We start from the raw sequence: 25,409 nt of genomic DNA, 5'->3' as shown, positions 1-25,409 counted from the left end.
TTTGGATGGAAACAGTCAATCATCAGAAAACGCTGTATATCCAAGGTAGTCACTTTTACGAGGTGCAAGACAGGAACAGGGATTAAAATATCACTGGCAGACAATGTTAAAAGTTGATTATGTCTACAACTTCAGGAAGCAAAGAGTCTTCAAGAGGAATGAAACCCAAACATACAATCCAATTGAGTGAGTGCAGCAATTTGAATTGCAGAATAAATCAGTGAAATTTGAGGAAATAGACAATCCTTTCAAAAGTTATGAATTTTTCAAGTTTTGGTGATGAGCCCGCTGGATCAGAAGATGACAGCTGATCATGACGTCGTAATTGGAAAATGATAGAAAGAAAATACGAAGAAAATTCCAAAAAATATCTTTTTATATGAAAAGTACACAACCACTTGACTTGTTTAATAATGATGTTTGTCAAGGGCTCTATTGCTCCCCCTGCTTTCTGAAAGAGGTAAGTCTGGTGCTTTTTCATTATGCTAGAAAAGTGAAAATATGTAGAATTTTCGTAAGTTTTTTTATATCGTTTCCAATATATGATGCTATGATCTGTAGTAGTCTTCTGATGCAGCGGCCTTCAAAAATTCATAACTTTTGACCAGATTTTTCTGATTTCCCTCAAAAACCCAGAGTGCTACACTCTAACACCCATCTCATGCACATACATATTAGCCAGGTTCACACGTACAAAATAGCGGGATGATGATCGCGCTCCATATCTCTTGATTTTTTGCAACCGTTCACATGCTCCAAATTAGCGGGATAGCGATCGCGCTCGGAATCTCGAGTTTTTTGCAACCATTCACACGTACAGAATTATCCCGCTAATTGCCGATCGAGATAACAGCCAAACCTGCAAAACTGGGTCACACAGTGCCCTTCTCTATCACTGCCTGCGCGCACTTCCCTTTGTCCATTGTTTTTTGCACGTCAGTGGTGTGGTTCGCGCGTTGTTGTGGTGGTGCGCTAAAGAGGTGAAGGACCTCCTCGCATAGGCTTCGCTGTTGTGATGTGCGCATTGCATGATGTGATATAAAAACTTGAGATTCTAAACCCGACCATTCACACGTACCGGCGCGGGCCAAATTATCCTCCTAATTGAGGAATTAGCACAAGATTTCTTGGGATTAGCATTGCGATGCTTATCGTGCTAATTTTCAGGTTTTTTCTGTCCACACGTGCAAAAAACCTGAGATACCGATCGTGATGCAAATCTCGAGATTTGTATCCCGCTAATTGGCGTACGTGTGAACCCGGCTTTTATGAGAGGTGACCCCCATGTCTTATTCAATGCCAAGGGGGTTGTACCCTACAGCCATTTGTCCCACAATCAAGGAAGATTCTGGGAACTACTGTTGAAGCTGTACAGATAATTCAGCAAATGAGGAAGTCACAGATATTTTCACAAGATATTATTTTCACAATTTGATACGAGGCTTTAAAATGCACCAAGGCCTGTCTGTCTGATATTTTTGTGCCATTAAATTTTGCAGCCCAATAATGATTCGCAAAATTCACATAAATTAAACTCTCTTTATATCACAGCTTTTACAGTATTACTTACTATTTTCATGTGCCAACAAATGTATATGGTACCCTCTTCTACCCCTTTTCACAAGCAAAAGACTCAGGCTCTGATAATTATGAAACCTTGACATATGTAAACATACTTCTTGCAATGTACTATGACAGGTGCAGGAAGCTAAATGCTTTCTATACTGTACATCCTAGAATGTTACCCTATACTATGCCCTTTGCAGCATGCTATGCCCCAGGCAATAGTACTTACTATATCCTGACAGATGTAGCCTATGCCTTCCAGTGAGCTCTCCTTGAGAAGCTCGGTGCCCTGGGCCGGGTTGAGGACGTTGTTGACCAGCTGTGGTATTAGTTCGGGCCAGAGTTCCGAGGGAAGCTCTGCGCAGGCGATCCCGGCTATGCACTGGGCCGCAGAGCTGGGTCTGTGTTCCTCCGTGCCCAGTGTTAACAGTACCTACAGAAATCAGAAAGAGTATGAGTGACGTTTGACGCTCATCGACAGTGTATAAATTCTTTTTCGGTTTCTCCAAGTTTAATCACTGTTGCACAAGGTTAAAACATTAGTGTACTAGTCACTCAGGAACAAATTTTGATCAAATAAATGACTAGTGTTGTGATACACAGGCTAATAAAATCTGCATGAAATTTTAGACAATCATCAAAAACAGACAGCAAATATTCATCTGCTTCTTTCTTTTTTTTTTAAATGCTTGGTTCCTTTCATATAGACCAACAAAGAATATCAAAGAGGACTGTCTCTTTGTAATCGTTTATCAATTCCTCAGTTTGGAACAAACTATTCAGAGCTCTCACGTCCCAAAGCCAGCCAGAAACACATTTGCCTACATTGCAACTAAACACTTATTTCCTCAAAAGTTATGGTATGCTGTCTATATAGTCATAGTGGTAAATCATGAGCTCTGGGCTAGCTAAGGGTGCCAGTTGAGCCAGCTGCCCATAAACTCTCATCTAAATATAAAATACAACAAAACAAAACATTAAAAAAAAACACCACTACAATTTTTCACGATGTCACTTCTTTTCATAAGGCCTTTTTTACGATCAGTGGTGTAACTTTTGTACTCAGAGGGTCAAAATTTCAAACAAAATATTTTTTCATTATTCTGTTTGATTCCTGTTGGAAAGTATTCAAATTTTTGAAAAAATAACATTTCAGACCTTAAAGCTGAAGAGTTATTGGTGTAATTTAAGGAAAACCTTGGCACCTGAAGTAAATTTAAGCAAAATTTTGTTTTCATGAATTGCACCATAATGACAAAACTCTGTAGTCAAACTTCACCATGCAAAGTTTATATGGTTAACAACAATATATAGTTTGTGAATCAAAACTATTTGGGGGTTGAATATAAAGTGAATTTTAAAAAAAATACATGAGATTTATAAATTTTTGGTAAAAATACCAATTGACATGCAATTTTTAAGATTTTAACTATTTATTGGAGGGCAAGCCAGGTCAAACTCTATACTATAACAAGTCTTTAAGAAGGGCTACCTTCCTATGTAGGTTAAATGAAATTCCAATCATTTCTTTAAATCTTGGATTTTTCACACATGGATGTTTCGGAGGTGACAGTTAACATAATAGAATGTTTCGGAGGTGACATTAATATTAACACTCAGTTTTTTTTAGAATAAGTGACAATAACACAAAACTTCTTCTTTTTATCGATGTTTTTAATAATTATAACTCGAGAACAAGAAATTAACTCCTGTTTCAAGCAGATAAACCACACAGAACAAGTGTTTTTTTACACTTCATTAATTAGCATGGGCACCGGTAGTTTGCCTTCCATTTGGACGCAGGTTGTAAGCTAAATATTGTAATCTGAAGAAACATGGCATTCCATTTTCTACCTTAAATTGAGATGAGGGTGTGAGATCATTTTAGTAATGTTTCTTTGCTCTCAGAACATTTTATTCCACAACACCAGGGAAGAATCACTCCGTTTCGGAGGTGACATTCAATGTTAACATTGTGTTGAAATATTCATTTACAGTAAGAATATGACGGACATAAGCTAGATATTGTAACCTGAAGAAACATGGCATTCCATTTTCTACCTTAAATTGAAATGAAGGTGTAAGATCATTTTAGTAATGTTTCTTTGCTCTCAGAACATTTTATTCCACAACACCAGGGAAGAATAACTTTGTTTCGGAGGTGACATTCAATGTTAACATTGTGTTCAAGTATTCATATAGTATGTCCCCCCCCCCCCCCCCAAAAAAAAAAAAAAAAAAAAAATTACAATTAGACTTTTGCATTGATAGCATCCAATATTTAAATCAGCTAAAATCGACTTTGGGGTCTTGAATTATAACATCTTAGCTCTATTTTGCAGAAAGCCCCGGTCAATTTGATTAAGTGGTCTAAAAGAAATGTGGATTGTTATAAAGGATGTCAGGAGTCTGATTCTTCCAAGTTTAGCACTTGGATGCTCTTGGAACTGCATATTAATGTGTAAACACAATATACAGAACTTGGAGGGAAGGGATTCCTGACATGCTCTACAAAAATCCTCATTTCTCTTTGACCTCTGAAGCAAATTGAATGGGGTTTTCTGTAAGGTGTGGGCAATGAGTTATAGTTTCAATCCCTCAAATTGTATTTTAGATTGATTCACTATCTTTAAAGTTATCGTTGCGGAGGGTACCATTGTAATTTTTTGGTGGGGACATGGGTTATGAATGCCAAAAGCAAAAATTCTTATTTGACTTGTATTATGTTTTTGTTTGCACATAGTATTATAAATACATGTAGATTAATTCAAGGATGTTCATGAATTCTTCATCATTCTTGATAGCCACCATACAAATGTTATAATACTGGTGAAAGGTGTTTGGTTCATCTGGGATAAATTTTCTATAGATACCAGATTCATTTAAACTGTTGACATTACTAAAATATATTTTATATATCTTTCTGAATTGCTTGAAAATTACCAGCAATCATTAGTCACTTTTGAGAGTAAAAAGTATAAGATAAGAAAAAATCATTTTATTGTTTTGGAGGTGACACAACACAGAGACAACCCAACTTCTCAGGTGTTAACTAATATATTGTGAACATTCATGTCTTTCCTCATGGCTTTAATTTTCAAATATAAGCTCTTTCTTTCAGTTCTTACTTGTTATTTTGTTTGGTTATTCTCTTTCATGATAGTGGATATTCATGATAGTGGATACCAGCTCATATTTTGTTTTAGATTGTAATTCATACTAATCTTTAGCAAGTTTTTACAGTTTGATTAAGACAACATTTTGTGTTTCCCAGCTGAAGAGAGCAGCATAATGCTTTTGTATGAACTTATGGGGAATTTTTTTTTTTTTTTTGTTCAGTAATTTTATCCAACTTCACAGAAGGTCCCGGACACAAACTGGTCTCAAATAACCCTATAAGGGACTGAAAAAGGACAAGTTCACCTCAACAGACACGAGGGTTGAGTAAATACAGCAATATTAGTAAAACACATCAGTGAGAGTTTGAGGAAAATAAGGCAATCCGTTCCAGAGTTATGAATTTTTGAAGTTTCTGCTCAGTCAAAGCTGAATGAGAAGACTTCTATAGCTTGTGATGTCACACGTGTACAAGGATATAGAGAAAGTATCAAGAAAATTCAACATATTTTCACTTTTCTTGCATAACAAAAGAACACTTGACTTCTCTCTTTTGGAAGGCAGGGTGAATAATATTGCCCTAACATCCATCAGTAGCAAGTTGAAGAAATGTGCACTTTTTTCAAAAAGTAAAGTTTTGTGAAATTCACTTATATTTTCTTTATATCGTTGTATGCATGTGACATCATACACTGTCGTAGTCGTCTCATCCAGCAGTGATTGCATAGATACTTAAAAAAACCCATAACTTTTGAATGGATTACCCAATTTCCCAAACTTTCAATGATGTGTTCTACTTAAGTTGTTGCATTCACTCAATCCACATGAAGGTGGACTTGTCCTTTAAGAAACCATTTTCTTTTCCTTTAAATTCCAGTACTTAAAGCCAAATTCTAAAATAAAACATAATAACAAAACAAGGTAAACACGTCATTAAAATTATATTGAGATAGAAATACAAATCTTGTTTTTGGATCTTTCCCTTTCCAGTCCTGGGGACTTGTTCCTCTGTTCACTTTAGTTGTCAGATAACTTCAATAATCTTAAAAAATACAATGTCATAAACAGTTGGTTCAACTTGGAAAATGTAATAATTATTGTCATATGTAAAAAAAAAAAATCACATAATTTTTTTATGATTACCACGTTGAACATGGAAAAACAACAACTAAGAATTCAAGAACAAGTTGTGTACCAGCTATACATGTAGGCATGTGGCCTTTTTGTGGTGTTAGATTATTTTATGATTTTTTTTAAGATTGTGGACTAGGGCATGCATGAACTGCCGCATGTATCACTTTGGTATCAAGGGAATTCTGGTGAGCTAGGTATACAAAAGTCACTTTTGTTGTGATGATTTTGTAGATATTAAATGTATTTGAAAATGTTAATAGATAGTGAAAAGGAACTGAAGTCTTGCCTTTCACTATCACATACCAATATGGTGTTAACAAACAATGTCACCTCCGAAACACAAGAAAAAGCAACCTACATGGAAAGCTGTGATTGGTAAATCCTCACAACTAAATTGCTTAAATTGGAAATCAAGCTTCTAAGATGAAAGCATCTATATGTTTACTTAACTAAAGCAGGAGAATTGATCTTGATTACAATATTATATATACAACAGATGGGTGTATTTTGTGCATTCTCTTTGTTAAAAAAGTGAAAAAATGTAAATTTGCCCTAAAACATACAGTATAGTAATAAAAATAAGAGTGAGAGTGTGTTAGTTGATTTCTCCACTTTGATTTCTCCACTTTGAGACTTATGTTACTAAAATAAATGAAACCATTGGTGTACATGATATGTGACCCGCTACAACAAAATGGTCCTAAAGTCGCGCACGGTCGAAGCCGTGAAAATCGAGTTTGAAGTCAGAGCATCAAAATTGGTCAAAACTTACGATTTTCTGAATTTGACATATCATTAGAGTCTGACATGTCTTCTATCATCTGTCGAAATTTTGAAGCAAAATGATGAAAGGAAAGACCAAAAAATAGCGTTTTTCTAGGCCATGTTTTTTGGCGTTTCAACGAAGCAGAAACTGGTTCGAACATTTGGATTGAGCGCCACACAAAGGCTCCGCCCCTAACAACGACCAGCGTGATCTCATTGGTCAGTTTGCCGCTTGCCGCTTGCTGCTAACCGAAGCGTGAAGTTCGCACACTGCCCAGTCGACTGGTGCGTGCTGGCGGGATGCTCTATGCCCAGCCGGCCCAGCTGCTTCTTCTGGCATCCTGGTCACTGATTGGTCGGTGAGGAGACCGCCGACGCTGTGTTTGAATGAGCATTTCGGGGGTTGCTAGGGCTTACCTTCTATTGTCCGGAGGTGAATACTGACTGCGTGTCCCGTGATCGTGACTGCGTCGCAAGGAGAACTTTTAGGGCGCTTTTCTCGAAACTGTGATTTCCCAGACGTCTTGACATGCTCTCTTTTAAACATCGATATCTCCGCATCCGATTATTTTTATAAGATGTGTTATATATCAATTTAAAGCAGAAAGATTAGGGAATTGTGTCATGCAATTTTCAAATAATCGACCTCGCCCGACTTTAGGATCATTTTGTTGTAGCGGGTCACATATGGTTTCTCTTCAATAGAAATGAGCAAAAACACTTGTTAACAGTGTTTTGTCACCTCCGAAACAGTAATTCTTAGTTTTTATTAGATTTTTTATTAATCTCTAGAAAATTCTCACTTCCTGTTGCCATATTACTATTTTCATCCAAAAGAGATTCCTGTCAATTGGACAGAATCAAACAAAATTGCTTTGTCTTCGAGAAATTATCAAATATAATACGCTTGTTGTTTCGGAGGTGACGATTGTTTCGGAGGTGACAAGTGTGTAAACGGAAAATTGTAAATTGCTCCGAAATGAAAACAACAGGCTATATTTCTACTACTTTCCTTCAGAGATAATGTGAGGGGATATGTTACATTTTTGTAAATGTAATGTATAACTGATGTCAAGAATAAAAAAATCAAATACATAAATCTGTTGTTTCGGAGGTGACAGAAAAGTTAACGGAAAAGTTACATAAATTTATAAACACTCACCAAAAAATGATAAGCTATTTGAATCAAATAATCTTTGGATCGAAGTTAAGTCAGATTGATTACTATTCTGTTTTGATGGAAATTAGCAAAGTTGAATTTTATAATTGTGAGCAAGAGCTAACTCAAAAGAGGGGTTAATTGTTAACGGAAAATGTCACCTCCGAAACATAAAGTTTGGACAATTTCAGTCTTTAAAGAAGACAAAGCAGAACCTGGTAAACATAATAGTTCTTAATGTTGGATACCTATCTATCACCACAACAACAAAAATAATGAAAAGGAATGAACAATTTAATATGCTAGGTCTGACAAAAAAACCATGTCAGAGTGCATACACCAAAAGTGTTGGATTTCAAGCACGTAAGTGCATGCCACATCTGAAAGAAAAAGAGAGGAAAGTTCATTAAGGTACCCAAGGTAGACACTGTGGGTGGTAAGTTTATGAGAAAAAATAATGCATATCTGTCAGTGTATAAGAAAGTTATACACCAATTAGTGCCAAAACCATGTTTTACACCACTGATTGTAAAAATGGCCATAACTGTTTTTAAAACCAAAGAAAGATACATTGAGCTGGGTCTTCCACTGCCACACAAAACATGGCACAGTCCGAGCTTTCACAGCAGGGTTTCATATCCTCTGTTGAGAATGAGAAGGGCGTTAAGTTGTCTTTAATAACACTATGGGTTTAGCGGCAACTTAATGCCCTTACCATTCTCAACGGACGATATACTCCCCTTTTACATGTCTGTGTATGTGTGTGTGAGAGAGAGAGAGCTTTATGCATTATGTCCATTTTGAAGGCAAGAGATACAGTATATAATACATTGTAGTTTCGGCCGCTACTACTGTACTTCAAGAGGAATTAAGAGTTATGTGTTATATAAATCTGGTGGTAAAGGTCACTGACCTGGTGTTTGACATTGTTCCTGACGTCCATGGCGAGGGAGAGCCATCTCTGCTGGTAGGCCAGTTTCACTGTCGGGTCTTTGGATGTGAGGGCGTTCTTCAGCTGCAGGCCGGCGGCGATCCGTGCCACTTGGCCGTTGTTGGCATCGGCGAGGATCACTGCCAGCTGATTGAGGAACCCGGGCTGCATAAACATAGGATGAACCACAGGAAGAGGGTGTCATTTGAGCCAATATAAATACATCAATCTGAGTATTTATGACCAACACCCAGTTGGCACATGACGAAAGTACCGGTATATCATCAAGGATATGTCACAGGCATTGTCATAACTAATCCCATGTTGTGGTAAATTAATGATATGTCCCATTTTTGCAAAAGACCCCTATGTGAGTCTCGTTTGAAAATGTTGTGATTTTTTTTTTTTACCTTTGAGTATTCACCAATGAAATAACATTGAAAAAATCCCTTCACTCTAGAACCCCAATGACTGGATAAAATATCATAAAATCACAGGCTTACATCTGGGAAATCAAATGAACTGTTGAAGATTTTCACTTCAAAATTTCAGGCACACATATCTGTGCCTTCTCAAGGACAACCACAAATGAGCAATGTCTTTTCAAGGCCAAAGGAAACTTCAAACACTTTTTGACAGCCCAGCTTGTAGAGCCCTGGTCTATAGTGTGTGCATCATACACATTGTATGTATGTCAAAGACACATTGAGATAAACACATTACAATGTATGACACATTATGTGTGTTACATAGCACTCGGAGCAGACGGTGACTGTACATGTAGACTGTTTCTCCGCCCACGGTCACACACTTTGCGATGATACAGTGATGTATTCACGTTTTGGCTATGGTGTGTGCGTCTAGCATTTTTACTGGGTCCAATGGAATGTGGTCAATGAGGTTTTCCATTTTTCAGGAAGTTGCACAGCACAAAAGAAAAAAAAAAGAAATACACCATTAATTTACCCTCATAAAGTTCATGACTGTGTGCTGGCAAGTTCATCATCAACAGAACAGAACCAGACCGCACAAGCACTATCACTTTACTCGATCAGGTCTGAGAATGCTATGCTAGCATACAGTGTACATCGTAACCTAAGGCATGCATACATGTACAATACTTGGTTCCTCTTTCTCTCTCTCCCTCCCTCTCTCTGTCTCTCATTTAAAGGGAAAGTATACCATGTTAGTTGTTAATTGTGTAGTTCTGGGTGAGATGGGGGCTCGGGTTTCATTTTTTTTTTTTTTTTTTTTTTTTTGTTGCTGAGATAATTAGAAACCACTTACATATGAAATACTAAAGAGCATACAATCTGAAAGATTTTAAAAATTTTTATTTGATGAAAATCAGTTCTGAAATGGCTGAGAATTCCAAAAATGAAGTAAAACAAAGTGGGCTTAATTATATGTAAAAGGTGGGTCCCACCTTGCAGCCACCACACAAAAATTAGCAATTAAAATTTTATCATACACATCCTTGAAATTGCTGCCTCGCTTGAGAGTTTGTGTGGAAGTTTGAAACGTAATGTAGTATTCCAACCCTAATGTTTCCCTTTTACAGAATTTATAATCAGGCGTATTGACACTCTACACAGTTTCTATCCTTGAGGCATGTGAGAATCTGATTTTTAGCACACATTTTATAATATACAATTGTATCATCTGTACTGTACTTCGCTCTTAAGTTCTATCAAAACCTTCACTCTACATACATACAACTGTACATATCGTCGCTGGGGTGACAAGACCTTGTACATGTATCTGCAAATTTGGTGAACATAACTTTTTTGGATTAATGGTCAAATAATGGGTTACAAAAGTGATGTCCTGTCCAAATCCTAAGTGTCTTAACCCATACATGTAAATGAAGCCACCACAGCCTGTCAAAGGAAAGGCTATCCCATTTGCTATAGTGCTTTGGCCGCCATGTTTTTTGGCTCCCCTGAACATTTGACATTTTGTAGATATGAGGTCTTGTCACCCCAGCGACGATATATACTTTTGAATCTGTGCAGGGCATACATACATGTACTGAATCTATCTCAACACATCCGTTGTACATGTATTTTACTCATACATTGTATCAAACTGAGTGTTTGAGACATTTGAATAGATCACAGAATCTACAGCTAAAGTCTCCATTTGAAGGATGCAAGTATATCCGTTTTCTTTGTGTAATTTCTCATTTGAATGCACATATTGTGTAACTGCTGCTATCAAATGTTACCACAGTACATAAAAGATATGCAAGGTATCCTACCCATACAAGCAGTGGAAGCTGGTATTTCATGATCACTATGTTAAAGGAGACCCCCAGATGATTTTCAGACTTTTGCATTTGAACAACTATAGATTGCACTCAAAATCTATATAGTGATTGGGATGCAAAAATTTTCCCTACATATAGTACCTACAGTTTACGCTGGCTACAGTGAATTTTTTTAGAACTCATTCGCACGCTGAATTATTCACTGGGAGTGTAGTCTCAGCTGCTGGCTAAAGTTTTCTCCAAGATTAAATGAATAATTTATCACATTTGATGGTCTCAAGAGGCCCACTCATTAACATACTCAGCTGAAACTGAGGTTCAGCCCACTTTCCTAGCAATTGCTGGCACTAGACCATGTATCTGCAGTTTTGAGTTCCTCTGAAAATGCCTGGAATCAACCATGGGTATACAAGCTTCTGCTTGTGGCTCACCATGCAGTGAAAATGCCAACATCCCTAAATATATAACGTGGCCCCCTTTCCGCGCCCTGGGTTGGGCTCGGCAGGGCTGTTTCCTTACCAGGTCCCGGCTGGCTGCCTGCTCCAAGAATTTCTGTGCACGTTCCAACTCCGCAGTATCTGCAAACATGAAACAAGAAGTGTGAAACTTTAATCGGCAGCACAAATCAATGAATGCACGCTGGATGTATGATGCCCCCTTCTTTGCACTATATATTTGTATGTTACACATGATCTGTGCAATGTAAATTTGCAATCAAAAGCTGATCAGTTATCGCACAGAAAATGAGTACACAAACTCCCTCCCCCCCCCCCCCCATAAAAAAAGAAAGACAAGAAAACATGATAGAAAGTACAACAGATCCCCCCCCCCCCCCACACCGCCCTATTGTAATTAGCAATCAAGCACAGGACCATCACTACTGTTGTAAGTACTGTAATATTGAGTTTTGTGCATGTGTGTACGTGTGGTTTTTTTTTTTTTTCCATTTTTCTTTGCCACCTGATCTGTGCAGATTAAATATACATATCCACTGCTTCCATCTACTTTTCTTCTTAATATACTGTACACAGCTAAATTCAAAACTTCCAACTTAAGGACAAGGGGATCATTTCTTTAGCAAAAATTTTCCCCAAACTTGATGGGTTAACATGCATGTGCCCATTCATTTTCTTGCCCAAAAGGTAGTTGTAGCCCTTTGGCACAAGACAAGTGGGTCCTTTGTAGTACACTGGACCCTACATGCAGTGCACTGGTTTATTCCATTTTTTTTTTTTTTTTTTTTTTTTTTTTTGGGGGGGGGGGGGATTTACAGGTCACAGAAGATCACGAATGGATCACCCTTTAACAATTAGCACATACAATGTTAAACAAAATCCCTTAGTGAAAAAGGGCATCTAATGAAAGTGAAATACTAACATCCCTAAATAAACATGGAACACTTGACATATTATCGATCTGAAACCAGGGTCTTGTGTACATTATACTGACATAAAAATGTATGTAGTATGGTTATCAATGTACAAAGATGTATTCATCCATACTACAGAACTGAAGCTACACATTAAAATCCATTTTCAATCCGATGCATGGCTATGCACGCAGAGGTTTATCATGAGGTTTGTAACAGAGCTCAAGTTTAACATCAGGTAAGGTAAGATTTGCTTTGTTCTTTGAAAAGCTTCTGAATTCATGCGTAATTATCAAAAGAATCTAAGTGAAAGTTCAAAGTTCACTGAAACATGTCTGTATACCAGATTACACATAAATCATGTCCTACATGTCGTACATGGAGAAGCATAATATAGAGCAAACAAACATGAGTCTGAAGTCTCCAATTTCCCCCGGAGCAGAGTCAAATGTTCATGGAGAACATTGTACAATGTACAGTGTACATTGTGCAATATATACAAAATGTACTTTCCCCTGTAAAAACCTTTAAAACTGCAAGATAAACACATGAGCTGATGTACTGTTTAAAACTGCCACAGATGTTTTGGTCTTGCAAAATACTTTTAATCAAATTCTGGCACATCGCCAGAGAGAGGAGTAGATGAAGAACTACGAGCAACCAAAACACAAATTTTCTCTTGTTGGGTTTCACCATGAGTGTGTTTCAGCATGGAAGTTCAAGTGCATATCATACAGGGTCTAGTATGTTGTACATGAGTATAATCAAAGATATGGCCTTGTGGTGTACGGGCATGGTAATGTGATCACTCTTCCATGACTAAAGAGGTCAAAGAACTTTGATCATCCCTCAATTCTCTCTATTGCAAATAGCTCTCCAAATCTGAACGTGTGTGGCGCTCTAATTTTTTTTTACGTTAAAAAAATGGATAATTCTCGGGATCTAAACTTCCAGTTATGAACGCGTGATACGTACACTGTTAGGCACATTGAACACAGAAGTACAAAGTACTAGCTTGTATTCCTAGATCATATCAAATTCTGTTTTATAATCTCGCAAATAATAAGAGTTATTTTCTAATCTGTAACTTTACATTTGATAAATGGGATTCTTCTGCGAAGCAGCCCAATGCTGGGCCGATGATGCCAAACAATGAAATTACAGAAAATACCAATAGACGAAGGACATGACAAGGGTGAAGTTCCCAACAGACAAATTTCAGCGGAGAGCGGAGAAAAATCTGCTTCGCAGTCCAGACCACTTCGACCTTAGGTCAAACTCAAGTATTTGTTTGAGACATTTCCAGAAAGGGATGTACAATAGATCCTACACTACAACTGTACATAGGATCTTTGTTACAATTTTCTAGAACCGCAAAACTGGAAGTACACGTCCCAAAAACAATCAAGCAGATATCGGCATCGCGAGATGGTATTGCTTGATATCGTCTATACTATGTGATAGGGACAATCATTATTCCTATGCATTCTGAACAAATCATGAACTGCTCTGTACTTTTGTTATAAGAGGATTTATCTCAGTCCTAATGATGATAGAATAGAGGGTTGTGAACCAAGTGTAATGATAACCTGTTTATGATAGGTATTCGAAAGGAATATTTTGGGATTACATTGATCATACACCATGGTAAGAAGTGTAATATGTGATGCTTATTGTATGTACACTAGTATGCCTTCATGCCTTCGATGGTCAGTGAAATAGGGGCTTAAGACAGGGCTGCCCACTCTAACCATTTCTTCTACTGGTCTGACCTGTCTGATCGGTAGGTACAAAAATTGTACCTAGTTTTTCCATTTTTAACTGGTAAATTCCTGAACAAGATACTGGTCCAACAGTGATTTTTACGGGTCAGGGACCATCTGACCAGTGCCAGAGTGCAGCATTGCTTTTACCCAGAAAGGATACTGTGTCAATCTGTATGAAAACATTTAAATACAGTTTTTCAGATTTCATGAATTTAAGAAAAATTTGGATGTGTCTGTGTGCGAAATAAATACATGGAAAGTCAAGCAATATCATCAAGATATCAAAGGTCACTTGGGGTCAAATTCTGTATCATACCCATACAATCCAGAGAGATCCTTTTGAAAATCAGATAAAAGAGTGCTGCTGCTGGTACTGCATAGTCCATAAACATATCCACTGCACATGTCATGCAGAGACTCCAACCCAAAGCACCTTCTGATCTGGAGATTCTCCCGCCTGAAACCCCTAGCAAGCGGGGGACTCCAAGTTGATGTGCGCGAAGCGCGAAGTTCCTAGGGTTCTAGATGCTCTTGTAAATTGGTGCTATCTAAGGCTTATTTTTTTAACATACAATAGTAATAAGTAAGAAATCCTGTCCAACGGGAGACACAGAGCCAGGGCGGGAGAAATTAAATCTCAAGCGGGAGAACGAGAGATTTCGCAAAAATGGGTTTTTGGCGGGAGATCTCCCGTAGATCTCCCGTCGAAAACGGGAGAGTTGGAGTCTCTGGTCATGTATTAAACATCATGTATTGTACATCATGCATTACATTAAATGCATGCATGCAAGCAAAGGCAAGTTTCACACTTAATAAGACGTACACATGGACCTGAGCTAGTCCACTTCAGTAGCAGCAGTAGAATGTCCATATCAATGTGAGAGCACTTGCACTATTTAAAAACAAAGCACTCTACAATTAACTGTCCACAACATTTAATGGAGGTTGCATGTTATGCATGCACTGTAGTACAAATGTAGTTTCTACACTATTACAGTGCACATCACAAAATCCCCGTCACTCAACTATCATACTCTACACACATGCATTATAGCACTGTCCTACACTACTGCAGTATACGCCTGGAGACTGGTCCACAATATGGTATGCAGGCTGGTCCACAACTTACAATTTAGCATTGCAGGCTATGTCATGTATGGATTATAGGGAAGAAAGATTGATTAACTAAATTGTATAATCCATCCCTAGTGACAAAACCACAGCAAACACATCTCATAGCCCAGCAGTAAATCAAGGCTGCAAGTCAATTTGAACATTTTGATTAGAATTCAACAAAACAACAAATTGCTGTACCACGTTGGATGTCATCATGACCTGATAGTACAATTTGTACAAATTGTAGCACCTCAGTGTAGAGCAAACAATAGATAACTGCCAGTAGCTACCGTGTATACATACATGTGGGTAATTCCATGAAGTTGGGGCAGTGTCCATGTAGCATCGTGATATTTAAAAAATACATTTCAGCATAACTCAATATTAATTATGCTATACATTTATTATTTGTAGGCTTTACATTTGCATTGAGGCCACACATTTTCCTGGAAATTTTGTGCCATTCAGACTCAATTTTGATGAAGTTATTAAACAATATGTAACAGTGTCCTGTAGCATCGTGAAGTGTCCATGTAGCATCGTGATATTTTGAAATTTGGTCCTAAGAGACAAATTATGGCAATTAGCTTAACCAAAATTTGATGCAATATGCATTTACAAGATATGAATGAGATACAATTGTTTGTAGCTAAATATCTCAAATTTCCTGCACACAGTTTTGATTTTAAAAGCAAATTACAAAATGTATCACGATGCTACGCAGTGTCCTTTTTTGTTACATTTGAAGGACACCGCGTAGCATAGTGACACATTGTGTAATTTTCTTGTAAAAGTAAAACTGTGGAAAGGAGAGTTAAGATATTTAGCTATCTGACTAATCTAGTAATTATGCATATTATATCAATTTTTGGTCAAGCTATTTGCATTAATTTGTCTTTTAGGACCAGATTTTAACTATCATGATGCTACATGGACACGTCACGATGCTACAGGACACCGTTACATATTTTTTTAATAACTTCATCAAAATTGAGTCTGAATGGCGCAAAATTTCCAGGAAAATGTATGGTCTCAATACAAATGTAAAGCCTATAAACAATATATGTATAGCATAATTAGTATTGAGTTATGCTAAAATATAACACTTTGTGCCCCAACTTCACAGAATTACCCATGTACATACTAGAACTCTTTTACACTAATCCTCAAGTCCGTTCTCCGCCACTTCTTCACCCCCCCCCCCCCCCCGAAACTGAGCCAAATTCCTTGTTACTGCCATTGTTCCATTAAATCTGTTCTTCATAATCATCTCTAAAATGCAGTAATTTAGCAATTCGCATATATATGTACAGTGCGCTCCTGTTACAATGAAGTCCTCGGGTTCTGCAGTTTTCTTACGGTTATATCGCAATTTCGCTATAGCCGAACAGTAAAGTACAGAAATGTACGATTATATCAAGATGATAATCTTTTGACCTACAGTGTACATGTAAAATTTTACTTCATTGCAATGAGTATTTCATTATAACTGTTTGTAATGGGAGTGCACTGTAATTTCACATTCCACTGAAAAAAAAAACAACAACTGCACACTGTATCAAGACAGCACCATCTACTTCTCTTCTAATGTATGTTCAGTTTAAATAGAGTTTGTCTACAGAGTGCTTTGTCACGTCATACACAGCCGCCAAAATGCATGCATCACAACCAGAGAGGTTCAAAACAGCTACATGTATACTATACAGAGCTATTTGGGAGATGTTCTGCCGAAGGGCTCGGCAGTGCGAAGGTACAATGCAGTGGGGAGGCTGACCGCACTCCGAAATTCGAGAATCCCTACAAAAGAACTACATGTACACAATGTACTGTACATCACTGATCTCTATGTACACGTATGTACATCTGTACATCCATGTATTAATACACGTGAGTAGAAGAAGCACCTTACCAACACGCATACACATACATGTACGTACAAGCCTTGATGCACCTGTATCAAGTGTATTCATAGATCCATGAGGAATTTTATTCTACATTGTATCAAGTCTGCACTTGCTACTCTCTCACTACTTCCTGATCACTATAATATGAGTGTACACCTCGTGTACATTATGCATTAGGCTGCGTTCACATACAGTGAAGTATACTATTCGGGTATTCGGGCTCATTTTTCGAGGGCACGCGAATAGCTTGAATCGAACGATAGGATTTCCTCACACCGGTTCACATAAGAGGGCACTATTCAAAAGTACCAAATAGCTGCGAAAAGTATAGCAAAGTGGGAATCGAGCTTGTTCGATTTTCTTGCAGTGTATACCGTCTCTCGTTTATGAAATAATGACACTTTTGGTCTGGATTTGCCCTTTAGCAAAAATAAGCATGCAGACTGACATTCTGATGCAGTTTAGAAATTGTTAATAAGATTTGCTGGGATGTAGGAGGAAGAAATCCTCACTGCATGGGATGGTGAGTTGACGGTGCGGGTGATGGTGTACTCGGTGCCCGAATACCGAATACCGAATACCGAATACCGAATACCGAATACCGAATACTTCTATGTGAACGCAGCCTTAGAGCTGAAATAAGCCAGCCACTCTGACGTATTGTCACAATTGGAGTCTATGATGCTCTCGAATTGTGAGACGAATGCGGTAGTTGCCACTTGATGGGATGTATCGTTTCTTCTCTCCTTCACTCTTTCAGTCAGAGCAACAAAAGGGAGAGAGAAAGACAAAAAAGAAAAACTATTAAAAAAAAAAAATACAATCACCAAAGGACAATTTCTCAATTTGTCCCAGTTTAGGAGCATTTCAGAAGCCATCATACCCTGGCAATTCATCACATTTGCTACAAAGCCTGTAGTTAACTTCAGCAGAATGTGAGCCTCCTCCATCTGGTATCATGCATACGTATGCATGTACCATGAGCAGCAGAGTCAATCTGGAAGTGGCATTGTTAATCCTGCATGCACTTGTCAATTGATGTTTACTGCAATAATTTCATTATTTATGGCCAAAGTTACACTACACATTGTAGAGAAGCTAAAACACGTGAGAATGACAATATAAATCTGAAACCTACAAATTATCTATAAGAGTCACTTTGAGGTCAAAATTTAAACTGTGCACAGGCCCTGGATTGCCATTCAGTAACATGCATCCATGCATGCACACACTCTGTACATTACATCTCAAATTCTACACAACAAACTTGGACCAAATCACAGGAAATTCTTAAAAACTTATTTGAGATCACTCACAGGAAATATTGGTTGTTATGCTATCGATATTGACTTTCATGTCATATAAAATTAGCTCAAAACAACTCACTCTTCGGGAGCCATCGGACCACACCGCTCCCACATGCACAGTATGAAATTAAAGTTAAGCATCCAATATCATGGAACATCTTTCCCATCGGTCTGGAACTGAAAATCGATGTAGAAAACTACAATTATTGAATGTGGCCAACTGAATCCAAAGAGGTAAACTGATCAATGTGTGTGCTTGTGTCTGCCTCTGTCAGTCTGTGTGTGTTTGCGTGCGCTCCATCAGGAATTTCCCTTCTCAACCTACTTCATTCACCTTGCCAGAAATGTTTTTGGCAGTGTGTTCATACAACCAAATGCGTGCTTCTTAATACCGTCCAGCCACATGCATTTATAGCTGTAACCATATTCCGAGGGGCTGGATATAGCTACACACATTGCGCGAGTGTGTCTTTATACACACATGTGGAGATGCTGGACATATCAACTACACTGTATGTATTACTATTGGGTACGAAAACCACTGTGTGTAGCCGGCCACACATCGCACCGACGTGCGCCAACGTACTGGTCCATCACATACCACCAGGGTGGTACACAACTTGAAATTTGAGCATGTTGCAAGCTCATTGCACAAATTGTATGTGCATGGAGCGCACATCCCAAGCACGTAGTATGCAATATTTCGCAGCTTATCTCTCTTTTTGCAGCTTACATATCATATGTTTCTCTAATATTTGCATACAAATAGTACCAGGTAGTTTGATGGGTGTGTTTTATGTATTGCACATGTTTTTTTTTCACGTTTTAATGTACACTTTACTTTGAGCTTGTTGCAAATTCTTGAGGACGTTGCATATATAGCATGTTGCTGGCTCAAATTGAGGATGTGCGCAAGAATTTGAGGATGTTGCAGTGACATGCGGAAACCTCTCATGGACCATCCTGCACCACCACCTCACAACGCGATGAAAATAAGCCCATTAATCACACCTTCAATAAACAGCTTCATTAACCTGTAATATCTTCACGACCTTATCCCACTACATTCTGATGGTCTATAATATTTTCTTTTTTTTTAATGGATTTAGAGTTACCATTGATTGGAGGACTGGGCACAGATTGATTAGGATCAATCGCAACACTGCTGTATAACAGAGTCTAGGCTTCAAGCTTCAGCTGCTAGCAAAAACCGCCCTGGCCTGCGCACATCACGATCATGTACTGTACATACATGTGCATACTGAAGAGCATGAACAGTGCCGCATACTTGTTGTACACGAGTACTGTATGTACAGCATACAGTTTGTACATGTGTGTACAGGGTATACACTGTAGCACTATCACCAAGTCGCTGCTGTCTGCTGCACCAGCGTGGTTGGCTGACTGGTTGCTGGCATGGCCAAGCTGCCAAGCCGGAGGCTTCAGGTTAGAAATTAACCTGTTGAGGACGGACTGAATATGCTATAACACACATTTCCCATAGACACATGCCCAAGTATTCTCAGGACTCATCCTCAAAGGGTTGAAATCCTCGAGTAAACTTGTACTTAAAACAAATTAATGTTTGTGTCAAGAAAAAAAAAAAGGAGAAAAGATAGTAAAAATGAATTGGAAACCATTTTTAGACAAAAGAGTTGTTTAGAATGCAAGAAAAATAGGTTATCTCCATCGTAGTCATGGTAGTGATGTTGCATCCGCAATGGTAACAACATGGTACAACTGTATACCTCATTGCATGTTTTGCACGTTTCGCGTGTACCATGTGTGGCTCCTGGCTGTGTATCCAGCAACTCGGGCTGTGGCTACAACCACACGCATGTGGCTGGAAATGGTTTGACACACATGTGTGGTTCACATACACTGCCTATAAATCTTGATAATTGGCTAGAGCGAGAGGGGTCTAGACATCTAACCTTACGTACGCTGTACCTTGGTACATTGATTTCAACCCCTGGTTATGTGGTTATGTGTATGTACATAACAACTTATAGGGCCTAGATAGACAAGATTTCTAGCTACAACTGTAGCTAACTCCAATTTCATGCCACAAGCAGGCAGCGTATGTTGAAATGGCTGGTGAAGAATGAGGTTTCCTTTGAGTTTAGCAATGGCATGTCAAAGTCAATGCATAAAATTTTACAGACGCTTCCTGATATGAAACCAGTTTGGTTCTAGAGTTAGAATCTAATTCATGTGATTGATCATTGAATGTGATGTTGGTTGAAAATAGAAATAAGATATCACTTTTTAGAGGCATTTCAAACATGATTTTTGGTGCAATTTGAACTTGCAGAATTAGAAATAGATTCTGTTTACGAAAGCACATTAGTGTAAAATTTAATCCCCCAAAGTGTCAGGTTCTCACTGTGACCAAGAAACTGAAGCCTATCACTCAGCCCTACTGCCTCCATGGGCAGACACTTTTGAGGGCAGATACTGCAAAGTACCTTGGAGTCCACCTAACCAAAAACCTCAGCTGGAACCATCATGTTGATACCTTTTTCTACATGTAAAGCAAGAAAGCACATAGTAGAGTTTTGCCCCCCCCCCCCCCAAAAAAAAAGCCAGAACATCAGCTTTCCTCAGAAGGAACATCAATGCCTGGCCAAGGAAAACAAAAATCCTGTGTTACACAACTCTGTTGCGCCCTATCCTGGAATATGCCTGTACTGTCTGGGACCCCTCCACACAGGAGAACATCACCAAACTAGAGAAAGTCCAGCGACGTTTCGCACGTTTTGTCCTTAGCGATTATCGATGGACAAGTAGTGTGACGCCAATGTGATTTCACCAGCTGCATTGGCAAACACTTCAAGAACGCAGAGCCCAGCTGAAGGCAGTAATGATGTACAGGGTCATGAACTCCCTAGTGAACATCCCACGGACTTACCGTACACAGTACCTGCACCATCTCCGTACTTGCATCGTGGACATCAGTCCGGGAAACCCGCTCACGAGGCCTGCTTCCCCGTACGAGCACTCCTCCGCCTCACGAGGCCCCCAGAGAGCCTCATGACACTCCCGGGGAGAGAGACTCAAGAAGTTCCCTGTTCACTTTTTATTCATCTCACATCTGATATATAAATTGTCGCAACTTTGCACAGTGATTTTGTATTACACACACATGTCCACTATCCATGATGAAAAGAAGAAAAAATTCTGTTTTTTTTTTACAACAATCAAGATTTAATCAATCGATGCACAGCGACCCATCAAAACACGGGAGCCAGCGGGTTCGCTCAATGCAAGGCTGCCACACCTAGCGGCCTGATCCGACTATATATTTTCAGTGCTTTTTTCTGCGGCTCTCACCTCTCCGCGCGCGAATCAGCCTCGTGAAGCTGAAGTCTGACATCTTTTTACAAAAATTCGTAACAAGAAAAATAAAATCCGTACTAACCTGATCTTGTGCATAAATTCCAAATTACTATTCCACGCTGACTAAGTAGGTGGGTACTCCAGTTTGTTAGCAAACTAATCACTTTGTAGGTACAGTATGACAGGTTCACTTTCTTTGTCGATTCGGCCGTCTGCTAACCTTTAGGCGCTTTTTCTGGAATCCCGCGACGCGACTTCACATCACATCATGCATCCACATACAGACAGCGCGCAAGCTGTGAGATTTTCAAAGCGAGCTTGCGGACGCACCTGATGATACAGTATCCTCCGGTACCCATGCGTGCGCAAGCTCGCTGTGAAAATCTCACAGCTTGCGCGCTGTCTGTACGTGCTGGCTGCGTGATGTAATGTGAAGTCGCGTCGCGGGATGATTCCAGAAAAAGCGTCAAAAGGTTAGCCGACGGCGGATTTGACAAAGAAAATGAACCTGTCATACCTACAAAGTTATTAGTTTGCTAACAAACTGGAGTACCCACCTACTCTATCAGCATGGAATAGTAAATTGGAATATATGCACAAGATCAGGTTAGTACTGATTTTATTTTTGTCGTTACGAATTTTTGTAAAAATATGTCAGACTTCAGCTTCACGAGGCTGATTCGTGCGTGGAGAGGTGAGAGCCGCAGAAAAAAGCACCGAAAATATATAGTCGGATCAGGCCGCTAGGTGCGGCAGCCTTGCATTGAGCGAACCCGCTGGTGCCCGTGTTTTGATGGGTCGCTGTGCATCGGTTGATGAATCGATTGTAAAAAAAACCAGATAGAATTAGTTCTTCTTTTCATCATGGATAGTGGACATGTCCATGTGTGTGTAACAAAAAATCAACGTGCAAAGTTGCAGATGTGAGATGAATAAAAAGTGAACAGGGAGCTTCTTGAGTCTCTCTCCCCGGGAGCATCATGAGGCTCTCCGGGGGCCTCGTGAGGCGGAGGAGTGCTTGTATGGGGGAGCAGGCCTCGTGAGCGGGTTTCCCGGACTGACATATTTTTACCCTGAAACTTGTTGTCCCTCACACAAGAACATTATGTTACCAATCATCATTCTTCCCAGATGCCATCCAATCCGATTGTGGAACAGCCTTCCTCTGCAAGCTCTGTAGACTCTATTATACAACACCTCAGAATGATGTCGAATTGTGATTGGCCAAGAACATGTCACATGACATTCAATAGAAAATACCTATCAAACTCATTGAGAGTGACAGCCATACAATAGGCCCCTGGCATGGGCCTATAGCACGGCTCGAAGGTACTATAGCACGGCTTCGCGGGGGGCTACTAATGCATGGCCGCTCACAGAGTTCTGTGGCTCACACCCGTAGCAAAGCGCCAGCAAACTACATTGTACAGTGTACGTGCTGGCCGGCTGCGCTGCGCTGCCGGTAAGTCTCACAGACCAGGCGCGGCGGAGTACTGCAACGTTAACGTGTACGCGCAGTTACTTTACCTAGCTAGTTGCATGTATCGCGGCCTGTATACACCTAGCGGTACTGCTGTGTTTTTACTTTTGACTCTGATCTGCTACGTGGACCACAGTGATCCCAACATCAAGACTTCATTTCAAGTTGAGAAACCGTAATTTGATTATTTTTCTGTGTTTTTATACAAAATCATTTTCGGAAATAGACAAAGTCTAGACCTACTACTAGATCTACCGACATCTCAGATCGACCTAACAGTCAGGCCTAACTCGATCTAACGTTAGCGTAGAATGGGTATAGACCCTGCGGAGTTCGTGATTCCTGTGACTGTGTGGTCGAATCATGACGAGTGTTTGAAAGCAGTACACAGGGTGGTTTACAATTCTCTGCCTAATTGTTACATTTATTTTTGGGCCTTCCTGAGTTGGCGGTCACTAATTTTGTATTGTGATTGTGGACAAGGTGTTGTATAAAACGAATAATTTATGATTTTGTTCGTGCATTGGGGCACGTAGACGTAATACCGCACTCGGCGCGAGATTCGCCACTGGTCTATTCAACGCGGCGCTACGCGCCTTGTTGAATAGACCAGTGGCTCATCTCGCGCCTCGTGCGATATTCGTGCCCTATGCACTCACAACTCATAAATTATTCGTATACTAGTACATAGTACTAAAAAGAGGGTGCAGGGCATACAACTGCACTAACAACCAGGGGTGTTTTAGCAGCACATAGATCAAGTGATTTTGTAGACATTTTCAATGACACTGTATATGCCTGCAGTCTGCACCACACCTGCCCACCCCCACGTGACACACACTAGTGTGTACGCTGATTGTAGTGATACACATTTAGTGGACTGTACTACCTGGAAGAAGAAGAAAATTCTAACATTACATCCCTGCTATTTGGGGGGAAAACATGGCATTGCCATTGTCATTGTCATGGCAAAATCGTGAAATAGGCCCCACCGCAGTGCGCGTGCACCCGTGCGATGCTATGCTGTGGAAATCGGCCCCACCGCCGTATGCATCTCGCGTAAACGCTGTTTGGTGGGGCCGTATTCACGAGTATTATACTGTGGAAGAAAGCCCCACCGCTGTGCTTATCTACCGATGAACGCCACACGGTGGGGCTGAATTCACGAGTATAAACAGGCGAGCCGCTGTAGTATTTGTACGGATACGCAGTGGTGGGGCCTATTTCACGAGTATGCCATTGTCATTGAAAGGCGCCAGCACTTCTCACACAACAGAGTCAGCAAGAGAGAGGGAGGTTCCTGCTGCTGCTGTCGATGACGATTGTATACCAACTTTAAATTACATAAATTTAGAGCCCCGCTGTTGTGGTTGTGGGAAAGCATGAAGCAAAGAGAAAATAGGCATAGAAATTCTTATGTCAGATATATGTGGATTCAGTAACATTAACATTCTTATTGCTAAGTCATGGCATGCAAGTTCAGTTCGCCACCAACCAGTGCAATCAATACAACTACAACCATGCAGCATTTGAGGTACAGAGTCACTCACGGCACGGCTACAAATACACTGACATTAGATGAATGACATGGGTGACATACACATAGCACTGTCGCACAGTGCCGCTGGCCGATCCGTGCGATCCGCCTCGCATACTCACCGGGAGAAACAGTTTTCTCTAAATACGCCACAAGATCCATCTTGATATTCCTCCAATGATTCCACTAAAGGAGGATATACCTGAATAATCAACTGAAGCTGAGAAAGGAAAACGTGAACAGCTCAAGTTGATCTCGAAAGAAGATTGTCCCTAGAATGATCCACCTTTGGCGATAGTACACATGGGGCGCCAGTAGAAACACAGCATTATGGGAAGACTGGGAGAGCTCGAGAACCTTTGAATAGGAACCCGTTGTAAGCCATTTCATAATTGGCTAAGGGAGAGAAGCCATCTAGCCATCCATTTTACAACACTCACTCACACAAGTTACTGAGCAAATTGAGACTATTGTCGTTCTAAAGAAAGGATGAGTTTTTCGACATAAAGGAGTCCTTGATTGCTACGCTACTTATAGAAAATAACGATGATATATCTGAATTCAAAACCTGACGTCATTTCAGATTGAAAAAGAAACTTCTTTTCCCATGGTATTTTGCTGTCAACTCGGCTCTATGAAGACGTCTGTTT

The 25,409-nt window shown here is 39.6% G+C and overlaps 1 protein-coding gene across 1 annotated transcript in view; it reads right to left on the bottom strand.

The window, feature by feature from the left end:
* Positions 1-25,061, bottom strand: part of LOC139738971 (importin subunit beta-1-like) — a 44,644-nt gene extending 19,583 nt beyond the window's left edge. Inside the window, exons 1-4 of the mRNA XM_071649588.1 lie at positions 24,882-25,061; positions 11,461-11,519; positions 8,655-8,837; positions 1,796-1,999 (exon numbers count right to left, since the gene is read on the bottom strand). Coding sequence (XP_071505689.1) covers positions 1,796-1,999; positions 8,655-8,837; positions 11,461-11,519; positions 24,882-24,921 — 486 coding nt within the window. The 5' untranslated portion in view covers positions 24,922-25,061. The remainder of the gene's footprint in view (positions 1-1,795; positions 2,000-8,654; positions 8,838-11,460; positions 11,520-24,881) is intronic.
* Positions 25,062-25,409: the final 348 nt, after the last annotated feature.

The sequence above is a fragment of the Diadema antillarum genome, unplaced genomic scaffold (genome assembly GCF_040938485.1).
Source record: "Diadema antillarum isolate AM-2024a unplaced genomic scaffold, OU_Dant_1.0 seq00000776_RagTag, whole genome shotgun sequence".
In the NCBI taxonomy this organism is placed as follows: domain Eukaryota; kingdom Metazoa; phylum Echinodermata; class Echinoidea; order Diadematoida; family Diadematidae; genus Diadema; species Diadema antillarum.
This window is presented reverse-complemented; position numbering and strand designations above follow the sequence as displayed.